This window comes from Pomacea canaliculata, linkage group LG3 (assembly GCF_003073045.1).
Source record: "Pomacea canaliculata isolate SZHN2017 linkage group LG3, ASM307304v1, whole genome shotgun sequence".
Lineage (NCBI taxonomy): Eukaryota > Metazoa > Mollusca > Gastropoda > Architaenioglossa > Ampullariidae > Pomacea > Pomacea canaliculata.
In genome coordinates, this window is record NC_037592.1 from 5,930,094 (window position 1) to 5,943,229 (window position 13,136).

Sequence of the window (13,136 nt, forward strand, 5' to 3'; positions counted from 1 at the left end):
AGGGAGCTGGCGCCCCGACAGTGGATTTACTGAAGCCGAGGCAGAAGTTGAGGGTGGGGTGCTGGAACGTCCAGACCTTGTACCAGACTGGCAGGATGCTCCAACTAGTCAAGGAGTTTGACAACTACAACTTGGACATCCTGGGAGTCAGTGAGGTCAGATGGACCGGCACGGGAAAGAGGAGACTAGCGTCAGGACATACCATCTTGTTCTCAGGAAGATCAGACGACCAGCACTCTGAAGGAGTAGCTCTACTCCTCAACAAGAAAACGGAAAAGGCACTGCTGGAATGGAAGCCTTATGGACCCAGGCTTTTGAGAGCAAGATTCCATTCAAAGTACACCAAGCTGACAGTGCTAGCCTGCTATGCACCAACAAATGACTCTGAGGCAGAAGACAAGGATGCTTTTTACGATCAGCTCAAGCAGCCTCAGAGAGCGTTCCAGCCCACGACATTGTTGCTCATCATCGGCGATCTCAATGCCAAGGTGGGAAGTGACACACACCTGCAGGGAGCATGTCATGGGCAAACATGGAATCGGAACCATCAATGACAACGGAGAGAGACTGGCAGACTTTTGTGAAGAAAACAACCTACTGATTGGTGGCACACTCTTCCCACACAAAGACATCCACAAGGCAACATGGACATCACCAGATGGGAGCACAAAGAACCAGATAGACCATGTCATCTCAAACCGAAAATGGAGGAGCTCACTTCAAGATGTTAGAGCCTACAGAGGAGCAGACGTTGCAGTGACCACACTCTTGTGATAGCCACAGTTTCCCTGAAGCTACGTCGATCACGAGGAAAACAGGCACGTCAGCAGAGAGTGGACTCTGGCAAACTGAAAAATCCAGTCATCGAAAGGGCCTTTGCTATGGAAGTAAAGAACAGGTTCCAAGCACTAGGAGACCAAACAAGAGATGACCTTAGACGACTTCATCGAGTCTTACAGGAATCAGGAGAGAAAATACTGGGCTTCCAACGGAAAAAGAAAGAACAGTGGATCAGAGAAGAGACATGGAAGAAGATAGAAGAGAGAAAGTCAGCCAAACAAAGAATCAACAGCACCAGATCTGAACGCCTGAAAGAACAACTCAGACAAAGATATGCAAAACTAAACAAAGAGGTAAAGAGGATGGCAAGAACCGACAAAAGAGACCACATAGAGAAACTGGCAGATGAAGCAGAAAATGCAGCAAGTAAAAATGACCTGAAGACACTGTACAAGATAAACAAACAGCTAAACAACGGGTTTAAGAACAGTGATGTGCAGTGAAAGACGTGAACGGTAATGTCATCGAGGAGAGGCAGAAAAACTACAGCGCTGGAAGGAACATTTTGAGTCGGTTCTGAACAGACCAGATCCCCTCAGCTTGCAGACATCCAGCCAGCAGCTATAGACCTTGACATCTGCACAGACCCACCAAGCCTGGAAGAAGTGACAGCAGCAGTCAAGACAATGAAGAGCGGCAAGCACCAGGGCAGATGGAATAACAGCAGAGATGTTGAAAGCAGATATAAATGTGACAGCTCCCAAGCTGACTGAAATCTTCAAGCAAGTTTGGGAATCAGGGCAGCTCCCTGTTGCTTGGAAGACAGGGCTCATCTTCAAGTTACCCAAGAAAGGAGATCTTGGAGACTGCAATAATTGGAGGGGCATAAACACTTCTTTCCCTCACCAGCAAGGGTCTTCAGCAAGATTGTTTTGTCAAGACTGACGGCAACTCTTGAGAAAGACCTCCGACCACAGCAAGCAGGATTTCGTCCTGGGCGATCCTGCTCCGAACACATCTTCATTCTGCGACAGATTCTGGAGCAGAGCAACGAATGGAACACACCGCTGTACATCAATTTCATCGACCTGGAGAAGGCTTTTGACAGCATCCACCGCGAGTCCTTATGGAGATCCTGAGCATTACGGAGTCCCTGCAAAACTTGTTCAGGTCATTGCAATGCTGTACATGCGATTTCAAATCCCAGGTTGTCTGTGACACGGAGCTCACAGACCCCTTCAACGTCAGTACCGGGGTGAAGCAGGGCTGCATTCTGTCGCCGTTCCTCTTCATCCTGGCCATGGACTGGATCATGAAGCTTCCACCGACAGTGAGAGGAGAGGGATCAGATGGACCATGACTATGACAGCAACAACAACGCTGGAAGACTTGGACTTTGCTGATGACATTGCCCTGCTGTCACACCGCCACCAAGACATGCATGAAAAAACAAAGGCCTTCTCAGAACAGCTGGAAACCTTGGCTTGAAGGTCAGCACAAAAGAAAACGAAAAGTATGAGAGTGAACGCCAGAGTCCAAGACGGCATCAAACTAAATGGAGAAGAGATTGAGGAAGTTGACAGTTTCTCCTATCTTGGGTCCAAAATGTCAAACACCGGGGATGCGGAGGTGGAGATTCGAGCCCGACTGGCGAAGCCAGCCAGGCCTTCGCCTCACTCAGGAGCACATGGAAGGCAAAAACATCAGTAAGAAGATCAAACTGAGAATCTTCAAGTCAAATGTTATTAGCACCCTCCTTTACGGATCAGAATCAATGGAAGATGACCAAAACCATCAAAGTAACAAGCTTGACGTCTTCCAAAACAGATGCTCAGGCGCATAATCTTAACATCTTTTGGCCAAATACCATCAGCAACGAAGAACTCCACCGAAGAGTGAAACCGAGTCCATCACCACGCAGGTTCAACGAAGGCGTTGGCGATGGATTGGACATGTGCTCCGCCAGCAGACAGCAGACCTTTCCACAGTCGCCCTACGATGGACTCCAGACGGCCGAAGAAAACGAGGCCGCCCAAAGGAAACATGGAGAAGAACAGTGGAAAGGGAGATGAAAGGAAAGGGCTGGACATGGGGTCACCTAGAGCGGGTTTCAGCCGATCGACATCGGTGGCGGACTCTGGTTGAGGCCTTATGTGCAACCTGATGCACGAAGAGGAATAGATAGATAGATAGATAGAATAATGTTCACTGTGCATGTTCAATGCCATTGGCTGAGGTATTGATGTGTTTGTTTGATGTTGTTGCTGTTGTTGCTGTTGTTGTTGTTGTTGCTGTTGTTGTTTGAATGTGTGTGTGGCGCGTTGTCTGCTAGTCCTAAGTGTGTTAGTGCTGGTGTCATGTCTCTTGTGTTGTCTGTGTGTGTGTCACTAACCAAACCTGCCATATAGACTATACAACTGACGGATTACAAAACACTGAACTGTTATTGGGTAATATTATTTAATCTAGACAAAACATAATACAGTTAAGCAGTAATAATATCTAAAACATCGCTTGAAAAATTATTTACCATTAGTTGTCGCTCACGAAAAAAAACTGAAGAAATAAACTATTTCATTTTCTGTTGGGAGTTTTGTTCTCGGGTTTTTTTGTTTGCTTGTTTGTTTTTTTTGTTTGGTTTTTTTTTTTTTTTATCATTTTACGATTTTTTTTATGGATCAGGAGTAATAGAAACAGTTTATTCTCACTTATATTCACTGAAGTCGCCTTAGAAAAATATCCATCTGTCATAATAGCTGACTATGTGGGTAGCAATAGTCTCAGAGTCCTTCTGGGTAGACACCTCTGTTGTCAACAATGTTTCCTGGGTCTTGGGCTCCTTACTTGACTGTTCTCTTGTCGTCTCACTTGATCCTGGTGACAGTGTTGATCTTCCACACAAATATTTTCAAATGTGCTGCTGTTCGTTTTGTCACGATGTCATCGTCTCCACTGCTCCATGGCGACTTTCTCCACAAAGCCTTGTCAACTTGTTGATGTCGCACACCACAAACAGGAAGCCAGCAACAACCACGACAACAACGAAGGTGGCGGAGGAAGAGAAGGTGTAAGTGTCGGGAGATCCCCACTCCGAGTTGTGGCTTCGTCTGTACCTGGACGTGGTGTTGCGGTGCACGATGGGTAGCTTGTCGGTGGACGTGTGTGTCTTCAGGCATGGGCACAGCAGAGGCTGAGAACCTGAAGGATGCGATCATGAAAGGAATTAAAGTAACAATTACTTTTTCTACCCTGATTCTATTTACTGACCTGTTTTACACTTGCAGGAGCATCCGATTGCAGTTGTAAGTATAGCAATATGTTTTGTCTCCTAGATCATTTTTTAAAAACTAAAATCCTGCAACAAACTTTCGCCCCAAACCTACTAATCATAAACTAAGCGCTAATTTATATACATATGTCGGGCTAGCAAAGCACACACACACACACACACACACAATAGTCTAAATAAAAATATATAAAAATTGCATAGAAAAAGGAAAACAAATAATAAAAAATCGAGCCTGTAACGTTCACATGGAAACAATTAGGCTTTACCCACCCTTTACTATGGCAGTTTCAACGAAACTGGTCACCAGTCAAGTTACTGACTTCTCACTCAATAGATTGGAAGACAAATTAAAATATTGTTTGTGATGGCAGAAGCGAGTTTGAAAAAAAAATAAAAGCGGCGCCAACAGCTCGCGGAAAAGCAGGACTCAACATAAACGTGTTGGGAATAAAATGATTTAAACTAAACAAACAATATGTCAGAATTAAGAAACAATAGTATTCAAAGCATTGATCCTTAAACTATTCATCTGTACAGAACTTCAGTATCACCGCTTATCGAAGAAAAAAATTGACCCCGACGAAGTGCCTAAAACAAGGTCTTGTCGATCATGACACTGTGGGTTATATTCCAGTTTTTTTGTTGAAGATTTCGATCTTCTCCATGAAGAGAAGTTGTTTACCTGCAATCGAAGATGTCCTCTCCGACGAGAAACCATAGGTCATGACATCAGTGGTGGAAACGAGCGGAATGGAGGTAGTTAGGTTGGGGCTGCATGGGTCTCCTGCAGGTCGTGGTTTTCACTTTTGTCCACAAACACAGGGATCTTGTAGCTGTTGTTGATGTCATCTGCAAAATAGAAACTGCTTAGCGTTGACCATAACAAACATGGCAGTAAGTCTATTCAAACCCTTTTCTCTCTCCTTCTCTCTGACACACATTATCTCTTTATTTACTTTCTCTGTGTATGGGAGTATCTCACTCTCACTCACTCATGCACACACAAACATACAAAAACGAAAAGGAAACACTTACTATCAAAACAATCTTTTAGCATCGTGTTTCCTAGAGTAGTGTTTTGGTGCTTTTAGTGGACACCAAGGCCTCTCCCACGAATGTCACGCACTCATCCGAGGTAAAGTTTGCAGCAACACATTCGCCTCCATTTGAGGTAGGAGCATAATTCATGCATTGTTGCCAGCAGGACTCATTCATTGTAGACGAATTAAGCGAATTAAGGTTCAGAGTGTTTAGGGTTAAGCTTGTAAGGAGAGCTCCAGGTATCGAGCCGAGCCTTTGACCACAGCTTCCTGAAACCACGAAGGAAGGAGGACACTGTCATGCATAATTACCGTATTTTTCACGTAATAACGATTGAAAATTCTGCACAAACCACACAAAAAGACATCCTCCACGCCCCCTGAAGACGCCATTCAAGCATGTAGACAAGAAAAAATATATTCCAATAAAACAAACTCATACACTTCCACCCGGTGTACATAATCAAGCTTGCCAGGAACATTTTTTTAGCTGTTTGGGGCAACAAAATTAAGAGCTGTTCTTTTTTCTCATTGGACAAGGCATGTTTATCATGCAAGTTCAAGCTACCTTTGTCAAATTCGCAGACAATGTTGTATTCACTCTTGCAGTTCCAGGTGAACAGTCCTTGAGGTGACAGCTTGAACCTGGCGCACAGGTCAGTACCAGTGTTATCAGGCTCCTTATCTCCCCAGAATCCAAGACCATCCGGCTGCACCGAGCAGTCTGCCTCCCAAAGCTTGGGATATGTAAAGGGAGGTTGTGTGAATAGTCCTGTCCACACATCGTCTGTCCTAATTGCAGAAAACAGTTTATATTGTAATACCGTCTCGCCATGAATGCTCATTATTGGTATATTCCTTGTATTTTACACTCAAAGTCATTAACAGGTATAATAAATAAAAAGACACAAATGTGGATGATTTTACTATATTAAAATAAACACGAATTCTTACGTCTTACTGCGTGTTTGCAAGTATGTTAATGGGGGTGTATAACAACGATAGTTGTATGTCCTGTGTACATGAGCCGTCTGGGGAAAATAACTGAATGCAAAATATCCGATGTTCAGTTGATAGGTTGAATACAATTTAGTTGAATAGATGCTTCATTGTGCCTTGAATTCATACATAGACACACCAACTTACAGATGATTGCCACTTATCCATTTGTCAGCAGTTGCACGGAAACCGTTCCACTTGATCTTGGTGTTCAAGACCGGTAGGTGTCCTCCTAACGATTTGCAGAAGTTTGATGCTCTCGTTCCAGAGAGAGACTGAGACCTGAATACAGTGTCCAGTGAACTGCTGTTGTTCCTGAACGAAACGACCGTAAATTGATCCACAATCAAATGAAACATCACCGACTTAAAGATATTTGGTATTGTCACATCAGCAACCGTCTTACAAGGATTTGATGTTCTATATCTTGTACATTGACCTTTCGGGATACAGAAACCTTTAAAAAATACCAACTATCGGTTCATCTTGCTATCAAACATTTATACAACATTTTAACATTCTTATAATTTTTTTATTCAAAATTACCAACTTACAGTATCTAAGAAAAAACAAAGATTGTAACCAACATTACCAATGATTTTAATAGTAACCCAAATCCTTTTAATTTGTGATAATAACAACGATATCCTATGGTATGAAGTACACCTGTATTTTTTCTGATAGATAAAAGACAAGGAAAAACAATCGACTTTTTAAAAATACTTGTATACTTAGAAATAATTGGAAAGTAATTATAACGATTTAAAATACCGTAATTAAAAACTAATTAACATATATGTAACAAACAGCATAAACTTTTAAAATAAAATGAAGATAAGTCAAGAAGCGAACCTATGTACTGTGCTGTACAGAAACACGACAGACAGAGCCAGGCAGCCACCAGCACCCAACCTTCTCTTGGTGTCATTGTTGTCTCCAGTGCCAGGACCCGTTAGTTGTGGACAGATGTCGCCCTGTGCTACATGAAATACAGTCACGAGTGACATCCTGCTCAAGCCTCGTTCACAGTTCTGTTTGTCTTTGATGAAGTGTTATAGATACAGCTTTGTTGAGACACAATGTCGGGGCAACATAGGTGTGTGTTGGGAGGTAGGGCGACTGCGCTCGCATCATCGTTTCTAAGGATCACCTCTCGGTTTTACGAGCTCCTTTTATCTGTGAACTACACCATACATCGATGCTGCATTTTAAGTGAAGGACAACGATCCTATTGACTGGTGTTTCAACAATATCAGCAGACTGAGTGACTCTCCCTTATGGCAGGCCAGCTATAGTTGATTACAGGCCTTGTTAGTCTTTATCTTTATTGACTGAGTGCTGTGTGTAGGACCGATACAAAAAATCTCAATGAAAATCCTGCTTTTATTCTCAAACCTTGAAATATCACTACAGAAGGTATCAATGGATGTCATCAACTACTCCGAATTACCAGATAATGACATTCATAAATCCCTAACCCTGTTACCTTGACACCGGCAACATACAATGTATACAATGTTGACGTATGTGTTGATGGTCTCCTTTCTATAAAGGTAATGGGTGAAGGCGTGTATTTAGAGAGCTCCTCGAGGAGTAACAATGAACTGAACATGGATTCGAGATGTGGACATTGCTCACAGAATGAGAACGACGGATCCAAATTTATATACGCGAAATGAAATGCTTCAGGAGACTCCTTCGGATCTCCTACAGGGAAGAAACGACGAACGACCTCCTCCGTTTGGGGTCCCGCTGCACCAGTTGAGGGATGGACAGAAGACCATGCTCCCTCTGGCCCCATGCCTGTCTCCAGAGTTGCCATGATGATAGTTTTATCGACGTGGTCCAATTCTTAGTATTTTTCTCTATTTAAAGACTACTTTGTATTGGCCTTTAACAGTTCTTTGTTTGTTTGTTTGCAAGATAAAATCATTACTTATTATACCCTTGCACTAGAGCAACCCTCATACTAATGTCCTACTCCATGTCATTTCATGGTCACGGGACATTTGCCTCATGTAATAAAGCCAGATATAACTTTTTGTGTGAACATGTTTTTCTATGTTCTATGACTGACATTAATGATTATAGTATCGAAAGTCTCTTTATTACATACAATCTCACATGGCTGTGAACTATTTGCACTTAAAGGCAGGAGAGTGAATCAACACAGTTGTGAAAATGTGGAAACCAAGGGTAGAGAGAAACAACAATGACAGAGGAGGAACAATGAAGTTTTACTGGCAGGGATAGGAAATACACTCTCGATTTCTTTGATCGAGGGTCAACAGAGATATACTTGAAAAAAGTGGCACAGCGCCAGAAAATGTTATTGCTTATAATATTTATTAATTACAAGTATCTGCAAGATGCATCATAGCGCCGCAAGTTATAAAGGAATAATGCCGAAATAAAGCCAAATATTAATGAAAATTTTCAACAACAAAAAATACACATGTGTATTCACATTTTGTTTACGTATATGCTTCTTCGAAAATCTATGCAAGCAGACTATTATTTCAATTTGTATCGAAAATTAACAAAGCAACCAAGAAATCGAAAAAATAGAAACAGACATCAAACAAATTGTGAACAACATTTATTTATGGATCTGATGGCGCCGATGTAAAGGAGACTTCAGTGCTCATAGGTCGAGCTTTTCTAGTCATCAATATTTGCTCGGCAGTCGACCTCGTGTGAAGCCTGTAGTAGACACCACACTTACACCTGACGACCCTGGGGGAGACTAACAGGTAAACATCACCTGACCTGCTGATGTCAGGACCTCTCGCAGGTTGTGTACGGATATGCACGTACAGTCATCATCGCCCTGAAGAAACATTCTAAAAGTGAAGGAAAAAAATAAGAACAGCAATTATATTAAAAACAAACTTATTGCCAAATTAAAATTTTTTAGCTGATAGTAGTAATGGAATGATATTTTTTAAAATAAAACATTTGAAACAATCCCATCTTTATAGTCCGTACTATAAAATACAATAAAAAATATAATGTTAGTTATTGGTGGGAGCAGTAACAAATTAAAATGATTTATGAGAAAAATATGAACGATACTCAAAGTGATCGACACTCAGCAAGCCATACAAAGAGGAGTGTGAAGGGATGCCGATATATCAATTTATAGACATGAGTTGTAACAATAGTAAAATTAATTATAATTTTTATAAAACTTGTATGGCCAATAAACATGTCTATTACGTTTAAAAAATTCATAACCTATAAAAAAATTGTAAGCAGCAGAATAATTAAATACCAATTAATGAAGACATAATCTCCATGATTCTAGGTATTTATATGATCAATAAAAATTATCTTTCAGGTGCAGTTTTTTACACAAATACGAACTTACATCGATGTTTGTGACGATGACAGCGTCTGGACTGTTGTACGGGGTTTTTGCCACAAACACCTGCAAACCTGTTGATGTCGCACACCACAAACAGGAAGCCACCAACGCCCACGACAATGACGAAGGTGGCGGAGCAGGTGGAGGTGTACACACTGGGAGAGCCCACTGGGAGGTGTGACTTCTTCTGTACCTGGACGTGGTGTTGCGGTGCATGGTGGGTAGCCATGAGGAGACGTTGGGATTGAATCTCATGCAAGGGCACATTAGCCGCCGACCACCTGGTCAGAATCAAAATATTTTGTAATATGAGGGAGTGTTTTGACTAAGGGTTGCAGACTATCTCTCCACTGTAGGCATCATACCCTAAGAAAGTCCTCTAAACAGATATTTTGGCAATAAAAAAGACTAAAATACAAATGATGATATGATGATATGAAAACAGTGAACACAGCTTAAACTTTTCAACTGCACGCAAATAGCATGATTTATAAAAAATTAAAATTATATATATATATAATCACTGAAGGTATCGGTGGGTCAAGAATCTATTCGTTTAACGATGCCGTTGACAAATAAAACCTGAGAAGGACTAAGCATTGTAAAATGAAACTCGTCGATCTTTAAATAAATGGGTTTCGCTCTTCGTGTTTCGATCTCCTGCTATCGATTCCCTGCAAGAAGACGTTGTCCTCACCTCTTGTCGATAGGACATTTCCGGACGATGAACCGTTTCTTCCATCGTCAAAGACAGTGGACGTTTCCGAATCCTGAGGTCAATGCCCGTTGTTAGCTCCTCTGTCCTTTCATTGCTCGTGTTCTCGGCAGTCGTTTCGTCTGAACGGGAAATATCTGCGGCCCTTTCTGTTGTGGTTTGCAAGGAACTCTCTAGACTCGTTGAGCCACTCACAGTTGGTGTAGCACTGGTTTCACTTACTTCCTGTGTGGAAATCTCCGTCGTCGGCCATGTTGCCTGAGTCTGGAGTTTCTCGCTCGAGTGTTCCCCCGTCGCTAGAATGGTGGTCAGCACTGACGGTTGTGTCTGAGTTGATGTTGTTGTCGTCTGGCGACAAGTGGACGTGGGGACTACGAGTAGGATAGAACGTCTGAAGGGGTTGCAGGGGTCACCTGCTGGTCGTGGTTTGCTACTTTTATCGACGTAGGTGTAGCTGTTGTAGCATCGGTTGACGTTGACTGAAAATGGCGTTCTCCGTTAGAGTGAATTAGTGACAAATATGGGACTCTAAAATCATTTTCAGTGTGCGTGTCTTTCTCTTTCTCTCTCTCTCTCTGTGTGAGTGTGAGAGTAAGGGAGAGGAAGATATAAATAAACATAATCAAAGCATAATTTTCACATGGTTCCTGGTCCACAATGGACCCTATGAACAACAAATTATTCCCGAGGTGGTCTTGGCATGACTCTTAGTTTACTTCCTCACTTTCTCTATCGCACACACACACACATAGTGAAAGTTCATAGAAATCCCACACGTGTGCTCACACAAATATAAAGAAACAAAACTTAAACACTCACCATCAAAACATTCTTTGGCCATCGTTATTACTGATAAGTCCCCCGTCAAACTCCAAGCAAACACTAAGGTGTCTCCCACGTATCCTGTGCATTTCCCAGAGCTATAGACTGCCCCCACACATTCTTGTCCGGTTGCCGTGGGAGGATACTTCATGCACTGGTCCCAACAACTGTTCATGGTGGTTCCACTCAGGCTTTCATTCCTTTGGAGCTTAGGCACCAAGCCGGAGGCAGTGCTATAATGGCAATTACCTGAAACCACAGACTATGTCTTCTATGTCTTCTCTTGGAAATGGACGAACTGGTGTTTGACACCGATCCAAAAAAGCCAGCTAAACACTTTCAGAAAAAGACCAGTGTGCCCGAGACAAGATCTGAACCCAGGACACCCAATCTTCACTGTCACCGGAACGCGTTAAGAAATATACAAAACCAGATATATTATCTACATTAGTTAGCTCGAAACGTGTAAGACAAAGTAGTTTAGGTTGTGTGTGTGTGAGATGTTGGTCAGTGGTGAGGACAAGCATCCATCACACTTGTACCTGCATCAAACTCGCAGACGACACTGAGTGAATCACCACAGGACCTCGTGTGAAGCTTCCCAGTCGTCAGTTTGTACCGGGCACAAAGATGTCTCCCTATGTTATCAGGCTCATTAGCTCCCCACAAAACCAGCCGATCCGGGTGTGCCAGACACTTTGCCTCCCAGACATCGGCAGCCACTTTGGGATTTCTCGAGAAGAGTCCAGTCCAGATATCCTGTCCTAATAAAGAAAAAAAATGCGCACTCACAATTCATGATCTTTTCCTTCATTCACTACTATTCTCAATGAATATATTTCTTCTAAGTCACCATAATTTATTTTTTTCCTTAATCAGAGAGAGATTTTAACTTAATTAGAGAGAGGAGTGATAAGAGAATAAGAGAAGTGTGTATATATGTATACATGTGTGTAAACTACATCCCATCATCAACAGAGCCTGTCTGTCCCGTGATGCTGTGCGGGGCAGAACTCGGTGTGAAATATAGTCGCCAAGCAAACAGTGGGCGGAAAAGCTTTTCTTGTTCAACCATAAAGCCTTGTTCGTTAAAAGTCGTTAAAATGTCAAACTGTCAGCAGGTTTGTTAAACACATTTGATAAAGATGACATAAAATCGACGACGAGATTGGCGGCATGCACAGACGGGTACGAGAACAAACATCCGCACACATCCGGGCTCCACACGCATGATGATGATGATGACGATGATAATCATAATCATCATAATAAAATAATAGTATCTATGTGTTATAGCGTGGTTTTCAGAGAGTACTTTTCACATTCAGTGGAAATCAAAAGGAAAACTTACACCAAGTTTGCTTTGCGCCATTTTGTAACAGTTACGTCAAAACCGTTAAATCTCAGCCGTGAGTTCAAGACAGGCAAGTGGCCCCCCAGAGACTTGCAAAACATTGAAGCCTCATTCCAAGAGAGACTGAGACCGGAGTACAATGTCCACTGAGCTGCCGTGGTTCCTAAAAGAAACGACCGTTACTGTTACATTCAATAGCAAAAATTGTTTACACGAAAACAGAAATAAATCTATACAAAAGGTAAAAAATGAATAAATCGTGAAAATCTTATGTGGCCTTTATTGAAAGACAATAAATAAAATTAAGCGCCAAGACTATAAGACATGATTTACAAGTTCACTCACCTGTGACAGGTGTACAGAAGTACGGCAGACACTCCCAGGTAGCCACCAGCATCCACAACAAGATAAACCTTTGCCTTCTTCTGGCCACCATGGTTCTCGCCACTGGAATTGCTTCAAGAAAATGCATTGTCCCCGTAGTGAACCCACCCAGGTGTTCTCCATCACGTGGTGACGTCACACGCGAGCTGGTTCAGGCGCGCGGGGGAATGTCGGGAGGACACTAGCCAATCGCCATCCTCCGACATTTACAGGTGGAAGGCTTCTTGCTTCATTGGGGTGGGAGTTAAGGCAAGTGTTCTTGTTCATGTGTGTATATGTGGGAGGGGATAGTGCGTGTGTAGCGTTTGAAATGTCTACACACATATCTGGAACTATTTGTTCAAAACATAACCGTAAAAAAAACCCCAAGAAAACCTTGAGTCACG

The 13,136-nt window shown here is 42.4% G+C and overlaps 2 protein-coding genes across 2 annotated transcripts; both read right to left on the minus strand.

Annotated features, from left to right (window-relative positions):
• Window positions 1-8,732: 8,732 nt before the first annotated feature.
• On the minus strand, window positions 8,733-11,768 carry LOC112560408. Its single transcript, XM_025232251.1, has 5 exons — window positions 11,555-11,768; window positions 11,010-11,261; window positions 10,173-10,669; window positions 9,479-9,756; window positions 8,733-8,951 (listed from the first exon to the last, which is right to left on the minus strand). Exons 2-4 carry the CDS (start codon window positions 11,185-11,187, stop codon window positions 9,742-9,744), a joined length of 690 nt encoding a protein of 229 aa, XP_025088036.1. The 5' UTR covers window positions 11,188-11,261; window positions 11,555-11,768; the 3' UTR covers window positions 8,733-8,951; window positions 9,479-9,741.
• On the minus strand, window positions 11,655-12,797 carry LOC112560409. Its single transcript, XM_025232252.1, has 3 exons — window positions 12,712-12,797; window positions 12,364-12,529; window positions 11,655-11,776 (listed from the first exon to the last, which is right to left on the minus strand). The coding sequence occupies exons 1-3, from the start codon at window positions 12,761-12,763 to the stop codon at window positions 11,668-11,670; spliced, it is 327 nt and encodes a 108-aa protein (XP_025088037.1). The 5' UTR covers window positions 12,764-12,797; the 3' UTR covers window positions 11,655-11,667.
• Window positions 12,798-13,136: the final 339 nt, after the last annotated feature.

Excerpts from the sequence above, each read along its gene's own strand:
- LOC112560409 (XM_025232252.1), bottom strand. The coding sequence starts at position 12,763 with ATGCTGGTGGCTACCTGGGAGTGTCTGCCGTACTTCTGTACACCTGTC. Across the intron at positions 12,530-12,711 it reads CTTCTGTACACCTGTCACAG|GAACCACGGCAGCTCAGTGG; the intron begins GTGAGTGAACTT and ends CGTTTCTTTTAG. Across the intron at positions 11,777-12,363 it reads TGGCGCAAAGCAAACTTGGT|GACAGGATATCTGGACTGGA; the intron begins GTAAGTTTTCCT and ends TTTCTTTATTAG.
- LOC112560408 (XM_025232251.1), bottom strand. The coding sequence starts at position 11,187 with ATGAACAGTTGTTGGGACCAGTGCATGAAGTATCCTCCCACGGCAACC. Across the intron at positions 10,670-11,009 it reads GGCCAAAGAATGTTTTGATG|TCAACGTCAACCGATGCTAC; the intron begins GTGAGTGTTTAA and ends CGCCATTTTCAG.